The sequence below is a fragment of the Falco cherrug genome, chromosome 8, assembly GCF_023634085.1.
Source record: "Falco cherrug isolate bFalChe1 chromosome 8, bFalChe1.pri, whole genome shotgun sequence".
NCBI classification, from domain to species: Eukaryota; Metazoa; Chordata; class Aves; order Falconiformes; family Falconidae; genus Falco; species Falco cherrug.
In genome coordinates, this window is record NC_073704.1 from 48,047,816 (window position 1) to 48,075,503 (window position 27,688).

The 27,688-nt window shown below is 35.8% G+C and overlaps 1 protein-coding gene across 3 annotated transcripts in view; it reads right to left on the minus strand.

Annotated features, from left to right (window-relative positions):
* DOCK2 (dedicator of cytokinesis 2) overlaps positions 1-27,688 on the minus strand; it is a 197,750-nt gene that overhangs the window by 134,263 nt on the left and 35,799 nt on the right. For all 3 annotated transcript variants that reach the window (XM_005442667.4, XM_055717969.1, XM_055717970.1), the window contains exons 22-25: positions 25,758-25,892; positions 22,057-22,165; positions 13,576-13,646; positions 12,800-12,906 (exon numbers count right to left, since the gene is read on the minus strand). In XM_005442667.4, coding sequence (XP_005442724.2) covers positions 12,800-12,906; positions 13,576-13,646; positions 22,057-22,165; positions 25,758-25,892 — 422 coding nt within the window. The remainder of the gene's footprint in view (positions 1-12,799; positions 12,907-13,575; positions 13,647-22,056; positions 22,166-25,757; positions 25,893-27,688) is intronic.

Consider the following 27,688-nt stretch of genomic DNA (forward strand, 5'->3'; position numbering starts at 1 on the left):
TCATAGTATGATCAGTTCAGGATTCATTCATCAAGATTCTGACCACTCCAAAAATATCTAGGATATTTTTTCCTTTGGACATAACATGTATTGCTAACCAAGTTCTATTTCACAATGTTTATGATAAAACCAATAAACATATTAGTGTAAACACCTGCTAAACCTACTGGTATAAACACCCACTTCTCTAAAACAGCAATGACTGTTTCTTTCCCACTGCAGGGTTGAACTGAAAGAGTTATTTTGCCAGACTTTTAAATTCTCCACACAGTCCATATGCTGCTGAGATAGAAGCTGCACATCACCTCAGTGAGATACATGCAAGGAACTTGCTTATGAAATTACAAAAGAGAAATTAAGATGGAACTGCAGTGGATTTCCAGCCTGTTAGAGAAAGATGACATGAATTTAATAAATTTTAAAATGGGCCAAACAAAATTAAGAAATGGACTCACAACTGAAACAAGTACTTCGGACTGGACATAAGGAAAAACTTCTTCCTCATGAAGACGGGTCAATCAGTGAAACAAACAGGTTGTCCAGTCTCTGCCCTTGCAGTTTTTCAAGACCCAGTTGGAGCAAGCCCAGAGCAGCCTGGTCTCACTTCATAGCTGACCCCATTTTGAGTGGGAGTTTGGACTCGACACATTCTCAGGTTCCTTCCAACTTGAAAGGCTCTATGATCCTTCATTGCAAACATTGCTAATTAAGGGTAGCATAGCAGTACTTTGGTGCACTGCACTGCTAATCCTCAAAACCAGAAGATAGTAGCCAACTACTGATAATTAAGTGCCAGCACAGAGCAATAAATTTACAGGAGACTGCTGGATCTTGAATCTTTGGAAAATGGAGGGTCTTAGAAAGCTAGGAACAAAGGTACCTCTCTCCATATATACCTATATACGTAAATCAACATTTTTAGGGCTTGTCATTTTTTCAATCCATAGACTCAAACAACATGGTTTCCTATAGCAGAAGAGATAACATCAAAATCATGACTTTACAGATAGTTGGAAGAAACCTATTTATTATCAGTGCAGTCTGTATCACTTAGGCAGCATCAGTAGAGGGGGGGGAAAATGCTTCACATACATTTAACCTGTATGGAAATACACATGCAGCAAGCACTGAGGGACATGAAAAAAATCATTTTCTCTTTTCTGATACCCACTCTGCCTCATCCTTGTCTTCCTTTTCAGTTTCTCTCACTGCATGAAAGATATGCTGAAGAGATCATACATCACAAGCTAAACCCCTCAGTCTTTCCTATAGCATTGTGGATGCAATACCCTAACCCAAATGACAGGCAATAAAGCTCATCTACCTGCGGTGTCACTGCACTTACTTGTCTACAGTTATATCTGCGTCTATACATGGCAACATTTTGTGTCGGAAGTTCTCTGCTTTAAACCTGCTGTGTAAAAACTCCACTATTTATAAGTATGCATAACTTTTACTCTAACATTCTGCAATAAACACAATAACTGCTGTAATTAATACAAGGTGAAGCTGGGCATATTTTGACAAACACATACAACCTGTAAGTAATCTACAATTACATGTCATAGGAATACAGATTCCTAATCAACAGCACGTAAAAAATTTAGCTGGCAATTGTTTTCTCATAAAAAAAAAATATTCTTCAAAATAGTGCCTTAAAACATTTCCACTTAAAAAAAAATCAGGAGGGACTGCTGTGCTGACAAGCCTGTTCCTAACAGGAAAGTTCAAAGCCATATCAAATTACACAACATCTCAGCCACTTCTTACCGCTCACAAAGAGGATGGAACGTTTCATGCATGTACCAGTTTCACATCTGCCAGGATAAACATATTTATTGCCCTGACTCTTCCAAAATAATACCCAGCTCAGTATTTAAGCCATTAACATCTCCTGTGAAATGTCTGACAGCTAGCAAGTACAAAAGCTCTCTTTGGGTAGGTTTTAAAGTTACAGGAAGCAACTGGATAGTAAATCATAATAAAAATCTATACTTAACAAGCTTTATTTCAGAAGTGAAGAACAGTCATTGATCAAGGGGGATCCCCCAAATCAGCTAAATTAAATTTGAAAATTGTACTAAAAAAAAAAAAGTAGTATTTCAAGGTAGGTATTATGTATATATTAATCACTAAATTCCATCTGACTTCACATGCCAGTGATACCCATTTAACCAATGACCGAGAAGTGTAGAGGAGGTCATGAGTTACAAGTTGCACTGGACACCTTAAATAGGAATGGAAGTAAACTTCACTGAATTTAAAACTCCTCTATACCATGGTTTCAGAATTATCCTACCAGAATGTATTATTTTCACTGTTGTCTGTAATTCATTTAAAAACCACACACATGTATTTTGGTAAAAAGAATAGGTCTTTGACATAATTCTTCTTCTGCATAAACCCATTCCATACTTCTTAACGATTAAAAAAGCACAGCTTTTTGTGTAGACAAAATTTTTCTGTTGTACTGAGGACAGCTGAGACAGAATGTACAATTGATCTCCAGTTTTAAGAGCTAATTACTCTGCAAGCCTCATTACTCCCAGTTGTACTTTCCATTATAAATTAAAATTTGATCCATATTTGATACATACAGAATCTATTACAAGGACTTAACATATGCAGCTGATCAATTATTTACAATGCATTTTCAGATGTGAACAATGTTGAAGTGAAAAGCTACATGGAAATTCAAAGGTAGTTTAACTAGGCTTTGCTATATTATTTGCTTTTCTAAATAACCAAACCAGCAATTGTAATTAATGGAAAAGTTGATCAATATATATTTTTATAAGCAAACTGTATTTTTTTGTGCTAATTACTTTGGTTTAGAGAAAGGCTATATTTTGTGACTGGCTGCTAGATAAATGTAGCTTGTTAGTTAAGGCAATACAGAATAATTACTTTATTCTGTGTGTAGTGAACAACTCAGATAATGTAATTCTAGGACATTATTCATAAACAAAAGACAAAAGGCTTAGAAAAGGAACATGAATTAGGTTTTATAAGATCCCTATCACTTAAAGCCACCCCATATGAGGATGCAATTCATATATGTTTTGATGAATGCATGCAATCAAAGTAACCGGAAAAGACTAGCATTGGTAGTGAACAAGTCCTGGTCTCAGCCTGAGCCTACAGGTGGACTCATATTAACATAAAACTGTCTCATGCCTTCCTATCTCAAAAAATCCTGGTAAAACCATTTCACTAGAACATCCTACAAAATATGAAATTCCTCTATTATCTTGGGACAAGGAAAAGTTTTCTGAATGGGTTTATAAATTCCAGATTATAATATTAATGTATCATTGCACAAGTTAAGCAAGCAAAATGAGCAAAGTGCTCATTTGAGCATGAACAACTCCTTGTCTAGGGAAAAGGGGTGGAAAAAAAAAAAAGACTATCTGGAAGACAGTGATCAAGAAAATAAAGAGCCAAAGTGAAATTTTCTGTTGTAGTATTTGATGATCCAGACTCCTTACTGAGTGCACCCTCAAGTCTGCAGAGGACACCAAGTCAGGCAGGAGTACTGATATGCTGGGGGGCAGGAGGCTCTGCAGAGGGGTCTGGAGAGGCTGCATCAAACGGCTGGAGCCACTTGTATGAGGTTCAACAAGGCTTAGCGCTGGGTCCTGCACTTCAACTTGATAAATGATGTGATAACATTGTCAGAGACATATATTTTTTCTTAACTTTCAGACCCATGAAAAAAACAAATGTTCTGACTGGCTTTTGTTTCTAGAAGCCAGAATAAAACATATGCTTCGCCAAATGGTATTTGAACACATAAAACATCAACATACAGTTCTGAGCATCTTGCTTTTATTTCGTCAAGGTCTGTTAAAAGTACATATCAACCCCAAATTCCAACCCACTTCTCAGAGAGAAGTTCCCTGGTAGCACCTTCATGAATAAGGACAGGTAGATTCATTCTCATAAGATTAATCAGTTTTCTGTTTTCAGTTTGGGGTTTGGCTGGGTTTTTCTAACCCCTCTATTCACTTTATTCTCCAGAAAATATCTCATTATTTCTTCTGTAACAGGTAAGTGAAATTCAAAGTCTGTCATTAATGCAATAACGTCATTAAAAAAGACATTTGGGTCTCCTTCAGCAAAAATCACAGACGGGCTTCATTCCTGACTGCTGCCTATGTGCAGCCAAAATGGTAATAAAGATTTAACACCACTTTTCTCTCCCTTAGGAAACAAGACTCTCTATTCCCTGGCATGCCTGTAGTCATATCCATCTGTTAGGATGGCTTCATGCCCACTCAAAAACTGGCATACCAATTTAATAAGGACATAGGTGTCATCTGAATACAGATTTAGAGCAAATCCTTAAAAATAAAATCACTGAACAACACTTTTCAATGAGGAGAGACTTCTGACGGTCGTCAGTGCTCAATTAAAGTGCCGGGCTTCTTCACAGAGGACATCTGTTCACAACTGTAGGCATCTTTCTTTTAAAAATCTTCCCTCTTAGATATTTGTTTTTTAACTCTTTGCTGGAAGCCTAGAAGTAATGAATTTTAAATGGTATATATTTTATTCATTGCTAAATCTGAATTTAAATTTCACAGATTAGGTAAGAGCCACAGAAAGGGGAGATACTACAGGTCACCTACACAGCCTGACAGCATTGTGAGAGGAAAATACTTTTTGTCTAGTAATAACATAGGATGGAGAAACACAATGGTGGAACCTTTGAAGACCACACGCAATGCTTCTGCTGACCATGCAAAGCAAGCATCAGCAAGTAAGGTTAGATACACAATAGCTACAGCATTGACAGTCACAGCACACCACAGCCACCAAGCATAACACTGCAGAATACAGCCAGTTCCCAACTTCAAGGCAGATCTTGAAGTTTCTCCACTCCTCACGGCAGCTGAATAATGCCATGTATTTGAAGGCAGCCAGAGCAACATGTAACACTGTAGCTGCTGTAGCCAAAACAGCACTTGAAGCATTCAGTGCCTTTTCCAGCTTGCAATCATAATAGTCTGCCAGCCTGCCATGAATGCCTGTCAGTGTATATTCTCTGCAGAGTCAAACATTTGTCTTGTGTTTGGATTATGGAATATTGTGCATATTTCCACATTTCATTTGATTACCAAAATTTTGCTCAAGTAACAGCTTCATATCAACTTCTGTAATATGTTTTTGCTCTCTCTTTTCCACTTGAAGCAGCTGTAAACAGAGTTTTTACACATATATTTAGAAGTTCATTGTTAAAACTAGTTCACCTAACTTGATTGAAATTTCCCTCAATATATCAAGATTTTAAACAAATATAACTAAAAACCTGCCATAATGGGTCAAGTCTATGGAAAAGTTACCAGCAGCTATATCAAGCATGTCACCTACTCCTCCATAAACAGAAGAAATGGCTTTAAACTACATGCATCCATCAGAAAAGTGTGCAGATAAATACCTAGAGATATGCACATGCCATCCTTATCCATATCAAAATACCACAGGAAGAGAACTGGCAAAAAAAGAATACAGAATTTGAAGTGATGCTTTAAAGGTAACGTACCCCTAAAGGCACTACCACATACCACAAACTGAGGAAGCAAAAAAAACCACCCTACTCTCCGAATGTATTTCTGAAATGAATATTTTCAAAGCTAAGTAAAAAAATCAAGACTGAATCCACAGGAAAGATTTTGTGTTTCAATAGAGAACTGTTTAAAAGGAATTTATGAACAATGAGTATTTTCAATTTTTTTCCCAGCAGCAAAAAATGGGAGGGTCAAATGCAGTAACAATTTCTTACATTCAAACATTTTAAAATGTTGAAAAGCTGTGTTGAAAACAGTGCAGGAAAACAATCACAGAAAACAAAAAAAAAAAAAAAAAAAGAAACTTTGGCTTAAATACTCGTATCAGTAGGAGTAAAACATAAGATTACAAGAACAGGTAAAACAAATATCTATAACTCAATTCCAGTAATAATAAACAAACTGGAAAATGTTTAATCAGAAATTAGTGTTTCTTATACTTTTTTTAAACAAAACTTTTTTCTTACAGTCCTGAAAGTAAAAACAATGCACTTAATTCTAAATCTTTATTTGGGTTACTTAGAAAGACTACAGACTTGATGCTGATTATATGCCGACACTTCAAAATCTTTCTTTGTTGACCCTGACTTGCAAATACTGAAACCACACCCTGAACATACAGCTGGATCTTTCAAAGAAAAAAAAATGAAACAAAACACCTAAATTCACAAAACCCTAAACATTATATTCCTTGTAAAAGATAGGCATTATACAACACCAACTTGCATTTGCTGACATATCATAGCCTATGTAACAAATTCAGGCCTTTAAAAAGAAGAATTCTGAAGAACATGAAGGCACTAGTCACTATCTTCCTGGTTTTTTCAGACAAAGTTCATTAAAGAGTCTGGCAGGACAATCTTAAATTGCTGAGGCTCCACTGTACAAAAAAATAACATTACCCAACCCATCTGCATTCACTTCATGCTATGTTACACATGCTACATTACAGTTCACTTATTTCACTGGGTCTGCTTAAATTTAATATTACAGTATTTAAGATTATAATCTCCTTGAAAAGATGCCATAGTTTAACCTGTATATAATTAATAACACACACACACAATATTCATAGCACAGGACCAATCTATTAACAGTTTTCCTCAGCTGCACCACAGAAATTTAGAAATGCAAGTAATACATGCATTACTTGATGAATAAATATCAGATCTGACTTAAATCTTTGCTCTTCTAGATCACCAACAGATGAACTACCAACAGTTTTCAAGCAGTGAAACGAAAGAATCCAAGTATTTCACAGGTAAAACTCAGTAATGTACACATAAATGTTAGGAAACTAGTCTAATGATGGTTGTGTGTAAGTATTGTACTGTTGTTTAAACAAGACAGGTAGAGAGAGTTCTTCAGTTAGGAAAAAAAAATAATTACTACAGTCTCAGCATTTCTCCTGGCATCTGGCAAATTAACCCCTACTGCTAACATATGTCTCTTGCTGCTGTTCTTCCAAAATCAGCAAGTGGTTTGCATATGCTGAACATGCAGTAGCTATGTCTACAGCCACAGTGAGTAGGGGACCTGGATTTCAAGCCAGGAGACTGCAACTCTATTCCCACCCCTGCCAGAGACCATCTGTGTGACCTACTTAGAGTTTATATTCTTCGGAGTAGATCTCACAGTATTCTGCTACAGCACAAACTCCTAATCAGGAGTGGACCTCTAGAGAATACAAAGTCAAAAGCAGCAGTGTAAATACATAGACATTTTATTATATGTTCAAGTACTTTTTATTCATTTCACACCAATAAAAAAAACCCCAAGCCTATTATCCCAAGGCTAACTGATTTACAAATTACAGCATAATGTTGGCAAATAACCCATGGTCATTTTAGAATAAAAATCTAGCTCCAAACACTATAAGCTCAGGAACACTAACTACAATAAAAATTGCATGTAATTTGTTAAGAGCTATGTCTAAATTTGGTGGTCTCTCAAAAATGGAGAGATGGTCAGGGAATTTTAGCAATAGGTTTTCTAAAAATCAAAAACTAAAAAAAAAAAAAAGTTATGCATCAAAGTAGTTTTACATAGAAATGAATCAATTTTAACATATCTTTTCTTTGGTATTTCCAGTACAGAATTTCACATGAGGGAGAGAATAATCCATTACATCCCACTATACAAAGGGAAAGATATGTGACAGGAGACAGCTTCTTACATCGTAAATGAGACTTTGAAATCCCATTAGGGGTGCTTATACAGGACAAGACAATCATTTCTTTCCCTCTGATATCTTTAAATAATGAATTATTGAGTGATATAGAATGAAAGTGCCAAAAATTAGGGTTAAGATTTCTTGTCCTTTGATCAAGAAGGACATAATATTGTCTGAAGACAAAACCTGATAAATGTCTGTGCATTTGCTCACACATCCTGTTAGAATATTCTTAAACGTTATGGTGAAAGTGCACAAGCAGTTGAAAGCATCAGCCTTCCACCATTCAGCCCCTCAAACACCTGAACCACCATAATTCCTCTAAGCTGTATTATATTTACAGAGTGGGAACAAGAAATTGGTGCCTCAACAAAAAAATCTGTCAATGTAATTTAAAGGCTTCTAAAAGCGCTGTAGCACTGTGGGGCATTTGAAGACCAATTACAGTAGCAGTCAACAGGACCATGCATCCTATCTGACAAAAGCACTCTTTCCCGTGACAGTCTACAGTGAAAACTTTTGAATGTCTAATTATATGTATCTGTAAATTCAGTTTAACCTCAAGGCTTCCAACTTCAGGTTCATTTGTAACTTACTTAATAAAAACAAATTTCACAAATTTTTCAAATCTTTCATGTTTTTCCAAGTCTGCTTCCTTAGAAAATGCTGTGAACATCAATGGGTAAAGGAAAAGAAATACTAATATATGATATCCAATTGAATTATAAAGACAATGCAATCAGGAATGGAAGTAAGTGAATTGAAACTGGAACTGTAATGAACTATGTGGAAAGAGACTAAATACTAGAGCCTGGAAGAAAAATGGATAATTTGAAACACATGCAAATTAATAGACTTCATTGTAATTAGCAATTTGGTTAAATATATTCTATATTCATGACAGAAAAAAATACTACCTGCTCTAGATAAATGTGAACTTTAGTTAATGATACTGTTGGCAATCTTAGCTTAATTATCATGATGCATCCTATTATGTGAAACACTACATATGCTTTCATTCTTGTAAATTACCTTCCACCTCATTGCTTGGAGTAATGAATCAGGCATTGTCTACACCCTGCAAACACAGTTGGTTTGCTACACAATTCATTTTAAAACAATATTATTTAATGTAGAGAAAAAAAAAAACCACCTTTGGAATTTTGTATTTTACACCACATCAATGTACAAGAAAAAGGACTTGTTTGCTTTGTACCGTGCATAATATTTCAATAGCACAGTACAGAAACTTTTTTATAGTACTATAGTGTCGGAGATAATTAATCGTGTATTGGTCTTTTCACATTCTCAGTGCATATACTCAAACATGTTGTGGACTTTCCTCTATGGTAATTACAACTTGAAGGTTAAATCCAAGCAATATGAAAACAAAACATAAATGCAAATAATCATAAAATATCAGTTAGATAAAAGACACACTGTGATTATCCCAAGGTTGATTTTCTGCCATTAGTAATATAAGGGCAGGTTGAGTGAAAGGAAAGTTATAAAGATCATCACCCAAAAGAGAAACTCTTTGACTAAACACCCCAACAACTACTCAGGTAACACCACTGAGGCAAAAGTAACATAGTTGGCCATACAAAGCGGTGGAGGAATGGCAACTTCATCATAACACCATTCCATGAAAAGGAAAATATGCTTGCTAGACTCTATTTGACCCTGAGCTGCACTGAGGATGGTGAAAAGGTATGCCTGCCTCCCGCCCTGCCCAACCCAGGAAGGCGGGGAGGAGGGGGAAGGGAAATTGACAGGTTCAGTTATGTATAACATTTAAACTCTACAGTAACAACAAGAAGCAGTGTTATTGTGCTATTCCATCAAAATACTGAAGTACAAAATCTTTAAATGAATATTCTCTAGTTAGCAATATCATGACATAAGTCAGATATTGCTAAAATAATACGTCATGATAAAGCTAACACAGACTGGGCATGTTTTAGATTTATATTAAAATTAAATGAACTTGATTTCTATATTCTGGGCAACTCCTTCTTCAGAGGGCCATCCTTTGTTTTAAAGGAATAATTTAAAAATGATGAATCTATTTCCCCAGGTTCCTCTAAAAACAACAGCATCAAAGTATTATTATATAATTATATACCAAGTATTACTATAAGAAGTACTACAGTAAAAACACTTTAACATATATCTTGCATATATAATCACAATAAGCATATAAACAAGCTGTTAATTTCTACATATTATCAAATGCATACACTTTAACTGTCAACGACTAATGCAAGTTTGGATCACGATCTATTCAGTAACACAGGATCCAGTGCAAAGCAACTAGGCTGGCAAACTGGTTTGGGTATTATAGGCTGCCTTTATGGTCTCAGTTGCTTGGTTTTGCTGTCAAGTGTTTGATAGCACAGAGGGATTTTGGACATTTTTATTTTTTTTTCAGTTCATAAATCTAAGAATCTAAGACTAAATCAATCCACTAACTGTGTGTCTGGGAAAAATTACAATGTATTGATTATCTGGTCAGCAGTATACAAAAAGCACCATTTATTGTTTTAATAAAAGCTCCTCAAAATTAGAAATCCTCTTAGCAAAATTTCCTATTCATTACTACCTTTAAAAATACAGAAACTGAAAACATATATTCTTTTCATAATTCACAGCATATTCCAAGGCAGACATTTCCAATGACATACCAGCTATATATTTCAAGACATCAGACAAGCTGCATTTACAAACAAACAGCAATCTATTATTATTTATCTGCAAACAGCAAATTCTTTACAGAACATTTTGCATTAACAGACCACAGCTAAAGCAAAAGCCTGTTTAACACATGAAATGAGCACCACACTAAGATGACTATAATAGTAGCTCCCTTGGAATCCAAAACCCTACTCTTTTCTCTTCTGGAGCATACACAGATATGGAAGAAAGGAGCTGTCACTGAACAGAGTAAGATGCAAGTCAGCAGAACTGTGAAGCACACAGGATATTGTATGCTCAACTGTTTTCCTTCTGAATCTTTATTAGGGCTTTATTCTTTAAAGTAAGAGCATGGGATCTGTTGCCCTGACCAACACTCCTGACATACAAACCAATACCCAATGTATTTCAATGTGACGAGTATCTTCAAAGAAAAATTATCAAACCATTATTATTCCACAGCAGTGTCTGCTTTTGCTCTATCTTCTAAAATTCTGAGACAGAACAAGAAAAAGTTGAGATTTTCTTCCAGAAAAATGGTATTTGACTGGAGTCTAATGTGTCACACTGAAAGTGTAAAATTTAACAAAAGTCAGATTAAAACAAGTAATATCCTTAGTATCAAAATTAGAATTACCCAGCTGCTTTAAGTCTTTAACTGTTCTTGCAGATAGCAAAGCAGTAGATTTCCAGAGATGAATCAACGCTTTCGTAACCTGAGAGTTTAGGCCGGTACCTTATGTACCTATAGATTGCACAGAAGATTGTATGCATACATGCACCCCAAAAAACCTTCATATCTTACACTTAATTTCTTCAGTATTAAACATAGTCAATGTAACTGATAGAATTCAATTAACAACAAGTGCTCAAAAGAGAGCATTATTTTAACCCAAAAGCCTTTCAGCTTTGTGAGAGGATATTTTTTCATCTGGTCTAAATGCTACTCACCACAAGAAACAGAGATAAAGCTAAGACAGGCGCTTCTGATCTTAGAAGCAGCAGTAAAACCAACTGGTAGTGCAATAACAGACTTTACTTGTAAAATAGAAATAGTGTAAACTACTGGAAACAATTGTGAAAACAGAATTGCATCTGTTTGAAAATTAACTAGTTGGATCTCCTCTTACTAGCTTGGACTAGTGCCTGCAGATACCCAAGTTGTAACTACTTAAGTTCCACTGATTCAAGCAACCTTGAGTCTTACACATAGTTAAAAAAGAAATCACTGCTGATAACCATGAAATTAATAACATAAATATAGGATAAAATACTACTTAGCTTATTCTAAACAATAAAACCAACTAAGTTATTTTCTTGATTTTGTCCAGTAAATCTACAATGGTCTCAAAACACAACAGACACAGCTAATTATTGTTATAGCTTACAATACACATTTCAGTCTCAATAGAATGCAACACAGGTCTTAAAATAAAGCTGAATTTTTATCTGTCCTAGCTAATCAGAACTGCATCTCTCTTCTGGCAACACAGAAGAATGAGATGAGTAGAGCAATCCTCTCACTCTACTCATGCTCAGTACTATTTGCTACCTATTATTGTACTGTCAAGTTCCTAAAATCTTTGCGTATAAATTTTCAGAAACTGAAATTCTGATAAAAGGGACACTATCCGAGTAGCTCGTGTGCCTTTCAGTTCTGGAGGCCTTCTACACAACACTGAAATGCTAAGAGAGAACCAAACCACTCAGTTCACAAGAAAGGAGATCGAACACTTAATAACGAAGATGAATTCAACCACCTAGAACTGGGCTTCTCTGTCAGGATTCCTTTAGCAAAAATTCCCTTTCTGTAATAATATGAAGGAAAATTAAGCATAAGGCCGATAAAGACAGTTCAATATCACGTATCACTCCTGACTGTGGAGAAAGACACCAGGTTCTGATAAAGGTTAAGAAACTTCGTAATTCCCATAAACGAAGATGCTGCATTGCAGCGGAGCTATATTACAGCACAATCAGACTTTTTCCTCTGCCCAGACAGAGGCCTTATATAACATAAGCTGTGTTCACAAGGTTTCATTTCACATTCCTATTTCACTATTGAGCTTACAAATGGGTTGAAAGGATATATGTATCTCCACCCATCTAATCATTACATCATAAGAAAAACACAGAAAACTGTTCCACAGAGACTCACCTGTTCCTTGCTCTAGGCTAGCAGTCACCCCTTGCACAACAGCCATCTTGTAGAAAGAGGTGAATCCTCTCCAGAGGTCAGACTTCTGGCATTCACACTCTCTCAGTATTAGTTTTACTCAATTTCAAACATGAATTGCACAAAACATATCAGTCAACATTTTCACACCTATTTTAAGCCTTAAAGGCATTTTATTTTATTTACCTTGTTTTTTAAAAAGGTTGCTGCATACTATTTCCTTCATGGACTGCACTTTCTGCTTCTGTAGTTTCACTGGTGGAATGCAAGTGTAAAATTCATAGAGCAGCTGGCTGTATGTAAAGGAAAAGTGTCATAAATACTGTACAGATTAATTCATCATGTGTTAATAAACAGAGAAAGAACACATGATCACGTATTTCTAAACATCTATTTTGTTTTAAGACTTAGATTTATTTACCATATCACAAATATTGACAAGAGATCAGTAGCAGGTTAGAAAAAAAAACTTTCAAGAGAAACAAGATGAGGATGAACTAGATTTTGGTCATGTTTACAAGTGTTTATTGTTTTCCATTGTTTTCAATGGAATAACAATATTTTTGCATGTGGTGGAGGCAATTTATCTTTGTCTGTCAAATAAAGATAGATAATTATTTCAAACTGCTAAAATCAGGTTTGGTTTTCTGGAATAGGGCTTATTCAAGGGAGGGGCAGGGAGAGAGGAAGAGGGAAAAAAACATAGATTGTTCCACTTGCTCACTTTACTCACCTAGTTATTACTTAAGTATCAGGACACAATAATGAATTCTGTCACGATGTAAGACAGATGAGAACTCCCGGTTAAAAACATACGCCCAGAGTTCCACCCCTGTCTTGATCAGTACAAGCTGTCATAGCTTTGTTGACTTCAAACTGCTCTATAAGAATTTGTTGTTGACAGCAACGATAAATTTTATACACCATGTGATACATCTACTATACGCTCAAAAGCAGCTCACCTCAGTAACCTGGCATCAAAGACCATTTCAACATCATGAAGAACTGATGGTATGTACTTCAAGGCAGCAACCTGCATTGATATATAGATTGTGTTAATTCTGTATGTTTATCTGCATATACAGCATATAAAGAATACAGAGCACACCACTGAAACAGATGCACACAAAACAAATTATAAATTTGGACTTCTTTCCTCAGACTGAAATTTTACAACAGATTTTAATATTCATTTCACCATAGAGTACTAGGCACACAAGGGCTCTTACGGTAAGGATATGCAGAAGAACTTAAATAGAATAGTACCAAGCAGATCATATTCTCTTTGTATACCCCTGAAAGGTGTAAGATCCCCTTTATAGATCATAGTCTTTGCACACCACTAAGACTATAATTATGATGCAAATGTATAAACCAAGCACTGACTAAAGCAGAAGCTCTTTGATTATACTTTGTATGAATCCCATCCCAGAAATGTGCCACACAGGAGGCAGAAGTCAGGACAACTGTCATATATCCACCCCAAAGCTACACATTCTGGAACAGACAAAATAGCATCATCTCCCTAACCAACCACCTGAAGCTAAGCTATCTGATGGTTTGTCTTATCCTAACAATTTCTGAAGTGTATTTTGACAGTGTAGTTGAATAATCAAAAGATGGCAAGGGTAAGAAAGAGACACATGTTACTATTCTTACATGGAGAAGGATACTTAAGCAGGTAATTTTCAGGCTCAAAATAATCACTAACATTTAAGGCTAACACCCTTAAAGACTAACTTGCAGTACTCTGTCATAAAGTTCCTTTGCAGGTTGAAAGTATTTAGCCTCTATAGTATCTTTTGAAAGCACACATAGTAAAATATTTGCAATAAAAAGCAAAAATGTTAAACATATTTAACATTTGCTGGGCCACTGTCCTCTCATTTCTCTACTTATGCTTTAGATACTAAAAGCTGCCTACAATGATTTTTACATTCACAAAGTGACCTGTGACTTACCTTCCCACTAACAAGCTTGTACTTCTCAAATACTTTACATACAAAAAGATAAGCCATACTTCTTGGCTGCGAGCTGTAATAAATTTCAAGGAAAAACGGACTTTGTGATTTTAAAAGTATTTTTGGTAAAATGCTACATAATTTGTCAGAAAGGAGAACTTGGCCAAATTGATATAGGTCTGAAGCAGGTCATCAGTCTCTTCCTTCCCTCCCACCTTCCAATTTCAGTAGGTCACTTGCATCCTTTTCATGGAAGTTCAAATGTGCATAAAAATGCTGTGTAATCACTGATTGCCAGAAGAAGCAACATCTAGGGATAGTTATTTATCGAAAAGAAATTAGCTGTTTTTCTCTGATCTTATTTCAGATGAAAACCAGAATGTCTTTGTGCCAAAAACATTTTTGCCTGTCTAAAAATCTGACCACAGCATCAATTTTTGATTGTGCAAAAATTCTTAGTAAAAAGCTACAGTTAAGCTCTTCTGCTATTACAAACTTACAGCTGAAGAAAATATATTTAATTACGTCAATTACATTTGCATGCTGCCATAAATCCAACCATAGTAAAGAGAATCAGTTTACAAAGTTTTAGATTGACTACCCTCTTCTTGGTCCAGGTTATGAAAATAAAAAAAAAACAATAACAGCTTTACTTCATTGTGCAGTTTTAGTGTGTAATCTACTATTTTGCTGAAAACTAAGTTACAGTAATGTGAAATCCCGTATTACTAATATAGCTCAATTTCCCATAACAGGCCTGTTCTACCCAGGATACATCCTGGGTTAGTAAAATAGCGAGAACAAATCCTAAAACTATGCATTATGTAGATTCTTACTGTCTTTTCTTCAAGGTAACAGGGTGGGGTGTATGCTACAGGACTGAATAAACAAGTCATCCAATAAATACATGCTGAAATTGCACAATTTCCTTTCACTCAGAACAGCGGAGTTTACTGCCCACCTTGAAAACCATAGTAACTCCTGCTTTATGTCCTTTGCTTATAGGGACTGTAACTATTAGAATTTGTTTCCTGAGATTTTATAACTTGGTTTCAAACAACAGGAAAATCATTTGAACCACCATACAAAGATTAGTCTAAACAAAAACTTTATGAGAGAGCATTGCAAATGCACAAGTTGAACATTTGAAATACACACTAGCTGCCCCAGAACATCAATATTTCAGCTTGCTCAGGCCAAAAAAATGTATGTACACAGACGGTAAGACAACAGTTATGATAGAGGGCATAAACACATACAAAAATAGAGCCTAGTCAAATATTTCTAGTGAGGAGCGTAATGAACATGGCAAGACCAACAGGAAACTGAGAAGCACATCAAAACCACAACCAGCAGGGAGAGAATGTTAGTATGAATACACAATCAAAACTACAAAGAACAAGGAAGAAGAATTTTTCTTTCCAGTTACCAATCAGAAATTTTAATGTGCCAATGGTTTGACAAGCTTTTGGTTTTGGCACTAAATGAAAAGCAGTCCTACTGTTTTCCTCAATAGTTATCAAGATCACACCATCTCTATATTGAAACTTTCAATGAAGTTGAAACAGCCACTCAGGAAGTGGCTTAGAATAGAACTTATCTAGATGCAATACATCTCTATCTCTACACGGCAAAGCTCTTGTTAAAAACTTAGTTTCTTCTTTATTGGGAGTAACAAGGTTAGAATAAGGACAATCAGAGCACAGCATTTTTTTGGCTTTCATTCAGGTTTTTTAAACACCATAAAGCTATCATTTTATTTCTACGAGCTTCCACTGTAAAAAGAAGAAAAACAAACAACTGTTCAGTTCTTGATCCAAACAGCAGGAATTTAGTCTGCAACAAGGGTGTATGCAGTATTTCAAACTGGCTCAATGCTGACTTAAAGTGCCCTCAGATAAAGTCATTCCTCTGCAGATCTCATCCCCACATTCATACACAAACCTGGGAGGCCCAAAGGAGTGTTTAAAAGCTATTACTGCTTCAAGGAAAACATTTTATCTCATACTGATCTTAGCCATTATTAGCCCCTTGAAACAGGTTGGGGAAAAAAGTTTGGGTGGGGATTTTTTTGGGGTTTTGTGTGTGTGTGTGTGTGTGTGTGAGGGTTGGGGTTTTTTTGTTTGTTTGTTGGTTTGTTTTTTAAACAAGACTGTGAAACACAGAGTATTTATAACATCTGCACAAATACCTGTGGTGGCCTAGAAACTCGTCCTAGTCCCAGTTTTATTTCAGCAATGTCTTGTTTCTTGTTTTTTAACACAAATACTATATGAAGATAATTTACAATAGCAGCATCTGAATTTTGTTTTACACCAATTCATAGTTACTGTGAAAGATAATTGAAGGAAAGGGCTGCCAGTGGCCACAAAAATATCTCAAGCAGTACTCCAATAATACTTGGTCTATTGTGCTGTCTGCCTCCCCACATATTCCCTATTCTGCACTTGTATGAGGAAGGAAATGGGAAGGATATAGTTACCATTTCTCTGCAGATCTGTAGGACCAAATGAAGTACAATAACAAGAATAACTCCTGAATTCTTTTAAACTCCCAGGTTTCATTTGCAATAATTGCTTCAAATGATGCACTATGGATGCAGTTGAGCACTGCCCTTAATGAAGTCATAAAAATCTCCTAGTAAGCAGTACAAGATGTTCTGCGTTCTTCAGACCTTAGAGATTAATTTTTTAAGCAGGATACAGATAAGCCCACAGCATTTCAGAAAGTTATTTCTTACATACACAATATACCATTAAATTTATTTTAACCTTTATTCCTGACCAAACTTATTTTTTGTTGCCTTCTTTTGCAACATTACATTATACATATTCATGAAATTCAAGTACCCCTGAGATGAAAAGAACATTCACAGAAATCATCCGCGCTCTGCAGCTTAGTCTAATTTTATTTGCTATCAAGGCAACTTTAAGAAGCTGCTATGCCATCCCCTATTGTACACCACAAAGCATCACTGTCAGTAACTTTCCTAGCCTTATTCTCTTCTAAGTAGTCCGTGCACCTCTGTACAGTTTTAAGTTTTTAGAATCTACTGCAGCAGTATGAATGGGTCTAAAATGTGTGGGAAAGAATGAGAGGAGAAATGTAACATCTTCATGCTTTTCAATACTGCAGATAATTTATTCTTCCTTTGTTTCCATGACCTTGAGAATATGTCATAGAATGTTTCTGAAAGCATGTATAGACTTGGAAGTACTACTTTCTGAAACCAGTGCCTAGGATCAAGCTGAGTATAGCTGACATTTACAACAGACAAGACTACCTGTAGTTCAAATGTAACGTGTCAGCTGGGGGACAGAACAGTTATTGGAAAAGAATATGGGGCTTGGTTGGTAATGTAAGGTTGAGACCACAAGCTTGTCAATGAAAGGGCATGCTCACAGACTAATGAGACATCAATAGTATGACCTTATGAAAAAAAATATCTGAAAATTTAGAATAATTCATCAAATCTTATTCCCCAGAAACATAGGTTGCTTTACACAGACACAAAACATATCTGCAGAAAAATGATGCTTTTTCCTTTGAGGTCTAAGAGAAAAGAAAGAAGGTGCTAACACTTCCCTGCTCTGCCTCAACCCCAGAATCTGCCTTGACCAAACTATTTGCACGTCCTGGAAATTTCCAAGTTTCCAGATTTCAGTAAGTCTATCCTCAGAAGTAGAGACTTTAGGAAAAAACACCTCTAAAAATGACAAAATTCATCTGAAATGGCTACAGAGAAGCACCTTATAAATGAAAGGGAGCTGTAACATCATCCCTGCCAAAGTAAATTTTATAGAGGTTTAAGTCTAGTATATAGGAAGATCGGTGCCAGCACCAGTAAGTCAGTATAAATTCTGACATTATCGTTTTACAGAATTACAAGAAAAATCTGTGAAAAATCTCTTCGGAAGAATCCTTAGTCTGCATATGCACACTGATACTTGTACTAGTGAATTTTTAACATTCCCAATCTCAACTACAAGGTGCAATCTCTTTACAAAGTAACATCCCAGGACCTGAAAACAGGTCACTCGCCAGTTCATATGGTTGCTTTCAAACATCAGCAAAGTTAGGATATTGAAATTATAATCATAACTGTAGTAAAATTACTTCCTTCAATGCTTGAAGTTGAGAAGCATTCTGTCTGTATCTTTAAACAAAAGAGGTAACCTTCATCAATTCCAGAAGGGAGGGGGGGGGAAGCCTAATTTGTTTTGGCATGTAAATTTCCAGTTTACCAACAATACATTAACAAGTCAGTCTTCAGCTGTTCAAAGTTTATATAAACACTACTGCAAAACAGAACCAGATATCTACCCTTCTCAAAGCTCAGGCAGAGAAGTCATTCAGAGCACCTATCCACTTCAGCCAGCTTTAGAACAAGAGATTGAACAGCTAAATTTTTTAATTTTTGTAAACTTATACAGCATGTAACAGATCAGGAAGTAAGATACCACTTAGAAGATAAAATTAAATTGAAACAATAAAGGGCTCCTGGCTCTGACTAGGTTGTTTCATATGACATGTAATTTTATAAACAATATTTTCCTGACTGTATTAATATTCAACACAAGTCTGAGTATGACTGCTATCAGTAAAAAATGACTGGGAAATTACTACTGACTAAAATACCGAGTTCAAACTTTTTAAAAAAAAAAAAAAATCATTACCAGAGAACAGACATACCAGTTTCAAAAAGAATTCTTTAAATCTTCTTAAGCTAAATCTCACAGATATCTGAACAACTAAGGGTGAAATAACGGTTAAAAATTCACATTCCAAGGCTCTGCAAACTAGTTCATTTCAAGTTTCAATATCCTGAGAAACCAAATTACTTCAGTTTTCTTCAGGGCTCCTAAAACATTCTGCTCCAAAGTGTCTTCCACTTGGATTCATTCCACATTCCACAGTTCCACATTCAGCGTGTAATCCACTTGGATTCATTCAACTGACCCTACCAAAGTTCCACTTTAATTCACATTAATGATATTTTCAAATGTGACAGATTTAAGGCTGTTTTGATAGTTCGATTATCTATTTTTCCAACAGACTCTGTGAACTTTCCTCTCTGGGTATGTGAAGTATAACACCTATAGAGTCCTGTATGTTTGTAATATCTCTGAATAACCACCTGTCCCTTACCCTTCAAAGCTAACTTTGTACTACTACAGCATCTATCATTGTCATCCCACAATTTAATATGGGGGCTGGAGGGGGGTGGAAATCTGTGTTGATTTCAGGTAGAGAAATACTTATGAACCTATTTCCACTCACTTCTGCTCCATCTTACCCAATGCGGGAATTATGTCCATTTTTCTGGCCTGTTATGAACAACTCATATCCAACTACCAGACCAGGAGTCTCAAATATTGTAACTGAAGTCTCCTCCAATAGGCACAGAAAAACATATTGTCCATTGGGAAAGCTGCTATGACTGACATGCCTATGGAGTTTGTGATGGAGTAGGGTGATTTCTTTTAGTAGGTTTTTTTTCCTCCAATAAACTTATTTCCAACACCAGGAACTAAACTTACTCTGGGACATTTCTCATTCCATGCCTCTTCTACTAGAATTTTATAGCATGAATGCAGTAGGTTTTATTTACTGTATGTAAAGCAAGCTCTTCACAGGTTCTTGCAGAAACATGTCTGTATTCTGTTATCAGTACTGGGGACAACAGCAAAGTTATGATATAAACCAGTATCTCAGATCGCGCATAAAATGTTTCCACTAAAAAGAAAACTTAGAATAGCTGGTGCAGAGTGATACTTAGAAGCCCACCAGTGCTTCATGGTTATGCATAAATATTGTCTTTTTTCACAACTGAGAGTACTCATTAGAAATCCAAAATATTCATGTTTAAGATGGTACTGGGCAAAGCATAACAGCTATGTGCTTTAAAGAGTTTGTATTAACATACGTTCCATAGCTAGTCTGTCTTCACAACATGTTTACATGCTCATTAAAATAAGCATAGATTTCTTTGTTTATTCCTGCAGAGAGATGTTCTGTTGTATTTTCAAGGCTCTGCTATTCTTAAGAGCATCAGCAAAGATCTACAATATTTTTGCTAAACAGGAGTAATATTAAGAACTACCATTAAATATGGGAATACGGGAATCACAGTAAGCACAATCAATGTTCACCAGCGCATCCAATGCCATACTGCCATTAGTGCTATATCACCTGCTTTTAGACACACCCATCAGCCATTTCAGAGTCAGCATCACTGCTTGCAAACACATTCATGTGTCCCAGCAACAGTTAAGCAAAACAGTCTTCTACAACTGTCTCTTGTCACTCTCAAGGAGATACTGCCCTGCTTATTAGAGGAAACACAGGTGGACAATCACAACCATTTTGAAATTAAGGCTGGGAGGCATGCAGTGACATGACATGCCTCGCCTGATAAGCATAAAAGCCTCTGAGATCTATTTATTACTTAACATATTAGTACAGTACAAGTACCACAAGAACAAACATCATTATATGTAGTATCTATCTCTCCTGTTTCTCATGCAGTGTCTTTCAAATGTGTGAACTATTCCCAGGAAGGCCTCTACAGAATTGCCAATGTCAGAGAGTATCTGAATGATTTTCAAATGTATTTAGAACATAGTACTATAATTGTGGTATTATTCAGTTAAAGCAGTCTTTACTTTTTTAGCTCTTTGGCAGTTGCACGTAAACACTCCATGGAAAGTGTCAGATAATATAAACATCAAGATCAGCCACCTGAGGATTTTTTCAAGACAGAGACTTTTTCACTGGCTTCCACTCCTAGTATGTCATAGCAAAAGGAATCAAAACATAAAAGCTGAGGAAAAGTCAAGCCCAATAAATAGGAAGAGTTCTTAATAAAGTATGTATGAAGCATCAGTATTGCAGCTGTCCAATAAAATCTTCTGCCTCCTACTTTATAGGAAGCCTTGATATTTTTCTTTAATGTAATACAGAACTACATACCAATTATTTGATATTAATAGCCCCTTTCCTATTTTCCTTAAAACATCAGAGTCCAAAGTGTTATAATAACTATGATTGACGTGAATGGGAAACCTCAATCCTATTTTCAGTTGTTTAAACAACACACTGCCAAAAGGCTAATACTATGAAGTTTACTTCTCACACTAAGATGGTGGAATCTCAGTTTTGCATTTTCTAAAGAAACTCAAGAATTAAACATTCAGCCCCTGCTGGAGGCTTCACTTCATTAGATTCTTTGAAAGGTTCCAGCATCTGTGTTTCGGTTCTTTCACTCACTACATTCATAAAACTATATAAATAGCTTGTCCTAACCTTTTCGGTCTAGGTTTCAAACTTTATTAGACACCTTTGTCTCCCAATGAAGGGGAATTACAAGAGAGGCACGAAGTATAAATTTCCTAAGAATGTATTTTCTTCAATTTAAAAAGAAACCGATAAACCAAAACCATAAAAAAACCAAAACAAACTTGCTTCCAAGCACACACCAACCTGCAGCAAAATGGCAGTTTTATGTTGGCTTTTCATCAAGTTGTTGATGGATTCAAAGAGTCTCCTCATAGATTCTTCAAATTCTGTTTGTTCTTTACCTTCATATAGTCTGTTGAGAGATGCATCGAGTTATCCTTTCAGAATCAGAAAGTTTCATAGTCCTAAATGTACCAGATTTAACATTACCTTAAAAGTATATTTTATAAATTGATCCAATGTTATGTACATAGATATTTCACCAATGGGCTGTATCAGCTATTCACCATATTGTGTAGAAATTCTTCAGCTTGAACACAATGTAAGTATTTTCAATTTTTTAAAAAGCCTCTAAAGAATGACACCTCCCAGGTTTGAGCTTATAAAAAAAAAAAAGTCATTTCACTTTCAAAGTGACTTATATGCAAAAAAACTTTATTTTCCACTGCAACTGAGCTACTGTAGGATATCTTTCACATATTACCACTGTTTCTTTTTTCTGCTGTTATGGACACTTTTTCAAACAGCAATTTTTACTGTTCCCATTAACTAGTCTCCTTTCTGAAAAAAGCCTACTTCATGCTTAAAAGTCAAAAAGTGCATTTAAATTAAGCTCGCTCCATTATTTCTTCATGCCCCGTCCTAAAGCTTATATCTTGCAGATTATCTCTCCTATATTCTTCATACTATTAATACTACATACTGCTTACATAAACAGTAAAAACACACTCATCACATGTTAAATTAGTTACCCAAAACGGCTGCCAAGAGTTCAAGAAGAATAAGACAAGCAAAAAGCCAAGGTGACAAAAGAAGCCTGAAGTGTGTGTAGAATCCTGTTAAATAAATGCTGCACCTCTGGTGTACTGCATTCTCCATCAGAGGAGAAAAATTCCTCTTTTTAAAGTCATGTATTCCAGGGTCATATGCTTTTCTTTTCAGCCTGAAGCTTCAGTCCTTAGGAAAACTAAAGGTAAATTATTATGAGCTTTTGCCTACATCATGGACAAACTGCAACTGCTACTCATCCAGTGACTGACAAGAAACCCTGAGTGAAGGAAAACACCGAAAGAGACACTATTCAGGCCATGGCCTCTGCACTGCTTAGGTCAATATTTGTCAATGAGATACAAGTCAGTTATTAGAAAGGAACCCCAATATCCAAAACATTATCTAGAGAGGAAAAAAAATACATATACACATGGATACAGCATACATTATGTGCACTACTTGAGGTAAATCCCTCCTATGGTGATGGCTGTACAAAGAATGCATACCAGGAAACCTTATATGTGAAAGGCATCTTAAAGTAAGTTCTATACAAGCACATTACATAGAAAAGTCATCTTATTTATTATCAAGTGCTAGTTTAGGAGCTTAGTTTTTGATTAAATTTTTTTTTAACATACTGGAGATTGTGTCATGTGGGGGGTAATTAAATTTATTTTTCAATGGGCATGAAGTATCTGTATGTTGTAACAACGTGCCTGTATCAGTCTCAGAGTTTATTAAAGTTACTCGGCTAATGCACTGATACAGCTTCTATTGACTACACAATATTGCTCCAAAGATAAATGAAGTTTTATAAACCTATTTTATTGCAGGTGGAAATTTGAAGCTTTCTTGACTAAACCCATGGGGCAAGGAGGCAGAAGCGTCACACAACATGTATTAAACATGCTTTTTAAGTTTACAACAGAACTAAATTAAGCTAGGTAGAATTAAAATTCTACTACCTGACTCATCATGTAGCTTCCATTTTGACACAATTTTCTGTGTTAACTTCCAGTAAAATCACTCGTTCTGAAAGTAAGTTCTAAAGGATGACTAATTATTTGCTTGGAAACAACTTCACACAAGAGTGTACCTGAATTTCACCACCAAAAACAAACTTAGGCCAATGAAAAGAGGAAAGCAAACATTTAATGTTTTCAGAGTCTGTATTATGTAAACCTTTGGCTAATATACATGACCTTTCTGCAACACATACTCACTGAACAAACAGCTGCAAGACATAACCTTGGTTCAGCAGACTGGAATGAAAAAAACCCTTTTGCTTTCATTACGTCTCTATAGCTTCAACAGGATCAACAAGGCATTTTAGTTTCTTAAGCAGCCCATAAAATTAATGAAAGAATGATCTAAAGATCGCTCTCAGTATTAATTCAAAATATTTGTCTCCAAGAAGACTAATCTCAACCCTTGAAAGTTAAGTACTTCAATTGTAAATCCTAACTGTTCTCATGCGAATAAAAATACACGAATCCTTTTTTTTCTGTATTTTCTTCTTCTTCATGACCAGCCTGACAATAGGAAATTCATTGCAAAAAGTTAGATCACAACAGCTCTAGATGGATATATCACATCAGATGATACTGTTCACTGGTTATTTTTGCCAGAGGCTGCTATTTGCAAGAGCTATTACTGCCTATAATAATTGTCCAACTGAATTTAGAGTTTCAGACCTCCAATTAAGACATTTATGGGGAAAACTAAAATGAATAGATATGGCTACCTAATCACTTGAATATTCAACATACTGCAATAACCTAGTTTACCACAGGTGGTCCAATGTATCCTTTTTTCTACCAGCTAATACTAGGAATTAAAACGGAGACCAAAGTTCTACATGCAACAAAACCCTGCCTTCTGACCTTCATCCATGCAAGAAATTTTCCATAATCCTCTACACATGTCCCTCTTTTGCCATGACATCTATTAAAAAAAATTAAAACAAAGCTTTGGAACTATCAGCTATATTCTGTTATCATGAGCACCATCTCCTTTCCTATATAGCTTTACACCTAGCTTATCTATACGCACCTATAAATAGTAAATTCCTGTAGACAAGAATATTTCTAAGCCAGCAGCATTGTTGCACTGACCACCAACCACAAACATAACATCCAACTACTCAGTCTACTTATAGTCCTGAGTTTCCTACTGCATATCTTCTGCAATGGCATTCCTTCAGCCATCTAGCAGAGGGACAACAGAACAAGTACTAGGGGGAGATCAGCCTTGGATAAATGGAAAAAGATGAAGCACACGAAACAGAGGATGTGGATGAAGTCTGTGGGATATAGTGAGAATCCTGAAAGACTAGGAGAGAAAGCAGGGGACACAGTTACTGCAGTATAGTTTTTCTCCTTCCAGATTTCATCTCCCTCATTCTCTCCATCTTCCTTTTCCCTAAAATTGAATACCACTTTTAAGTGCTACGCCTCATCTGTTTGGCTGAGCTATACAGAACTAGTCCATTTAGTCTTCCCTATAAATTCCTTAACTGGAGATCTGAAACTCTTAAATTCAGTTGGACAATGATTACTGAAGATTACATTGTTCTATGCACAGTCTGAGCTGCTGGACACCTTGATCTCAAGGACAGGGATCCAGCTTCAAGCCATCTGTCACAGTGTTTGGCTATCCATTGGCATTAGTCCAAGCCACCTGACACAAAGAATAGGCACCCTTTGAAATTTGCTCTTATTTACTAAATACATCTCTGGAACTTACACTGTGAATCAGAAAGCAGATTTTTGAACATTCCCTCTCAAAAAAACATCTCCACAGTATCTGTTTTAGGCCAGTTGCCAGCTTTTATGCTTTATTCGTGAAAACAAAAACACAGTTCTGTTCTGGAATCTGTTTTTTTCTGTTTCTCTGGTCTACTTCCATTTCTGATATCGGACTGCTAGTTAAATGGCAATACCCTGGGTACTTACTGTGAAAATAATGTCCTTGATCTAACAATGAACTTGAAAATATATTCCAGTGCTTTCAGAGTTCTTAGGATAGGTTCACATTGCTCCCCTCGGCTGGAGGTATCCAAGTAAGTCTTCAGAACAGTCATTAACTTCCTGAAGTTAAAAAACATTTTTTAAATAATTTCTTTCCTTTTTTTTTTCTTTTTTTTAATTAACTTCTCTAACTTGTTTGGCTACACCAAATAATTGTTTATGCTTAGCCAAGCACACACACCAAAATGTACTGCATGTATTTTTGCATTTATGTTACACAAATCACATCAGTATAAACAAATGAGGAGCAAATTCTCAACTGCACAAGCAAGAAAGCAATCTCAAAGGAGCAGCATGACTTGACACAACCCTGAAAGCACTTTTGCAGAAACTTACAATGTACTTACACAAGTTAACACAAAATGTTACTTCTGCCTACCTACATTAAACAGTGATTAAACACTACTACACAGCATAAATTAACTGCATATAAATAGTACAATATTCTGCTATACAGTATTATTTGCTTAAAATATTTATTTTATTTAAACACTTCCCTGCTTTGTGTCCAAATGCATTTTTTTGCTGAAGACACAACCCGCTAAAAAGTGCAAAAGCTCATCTAAAAATAAGTCCCTTAATTTACAGTTATGGTTTCATCTTAAGCAATGAAACTAATATGATGACATAAACGTGAACCTGAATGTAGCCGTAAGACAAACTGAAATAAGGGTGGCTAGGTTTTGCTTCTTACATCACTACAAAAATGGAAACCAACTATACCTTACCCTAAACAAATAAAGCCAACCAACAAAAACCAAACTATCACTTGCCTCTTGATGAAACTTAACAGTTCACCACATGGACTGACAAAACATTAGTAAGTGATCACTATGATATTTCAAATATACTTGCACGCAAATAATAGCTCTAACAACTGCTTGCTACTGCACAGAATATATAAAGAGCGCTCTCTCACTCCGATACATCCTCAGCTCCCTGCACTAACCTAACTCACATTTCAGGACCAAAATATCATGCTTCCAGCCTCTCAGCCTTCTGGGCACTACATCCATTGTATTTGCATTTACTCCTTTTTATCGCTTCTCTGAATTCACATCTTTGTACTGAGATAGAACAAAAATCATCCAATTTTATGCAGAAGTCCATTCAAGGTCCCTCAACTTTGAATGCTAAGTCCTCTCAGAACTCTATGAAAGGTAGGTACAAATGGATGACTAAATAATAACTGAATAAATACCTAATGGTTTGGCAAAAATACCATATAACATGGTCACACTACTTCTGGGACACGTCTCCTAACTGTGAGTTTGGCCACAGACAGCTATTTATTTATTTCATAAATGATTCCTGAAACACAGTACATCTTCCATGATGTGCATGGAACCAATGATGACAAGAAAACTCAAGACCTGGGGAATGATCATAAACATTATTTTGCCTCTGCCACTTTGATTAAATCATCAGAAACTCCCAGTCAAGTAAATCTTAGAAATATTTTAAGCAACTAAGGCTGCCATGAGAGGTTCTGTACTCAACCTTCTCCCACAATAATATAAAGAATGAAATTACATGTGCTTATCACATATGGAGTGAAGGAGGGTTAAAGGAGGGTTAAATAAGGGCATTGTAGCTTGTACTTGAGCTTTCTGAGCCCAATAATGTTAACTTCAGCTTCCCTAGAACGTGAGAAAGGATTGATTGTGCACTACTGCCTTTCAGTTCTACCAAGCTTATATTTTAATGTATGACCCATGTGACATTTCCTGTTGAGTTGGAACTGATTCAGTTTCAGCACAGGACATGACAAGGTATCCTCAACTACTCCAAACCTTCAGCTAAGGTCTTTCATTATTCATATCCCAAATTAAAGTTCTTCAATCTGCCACCCCATA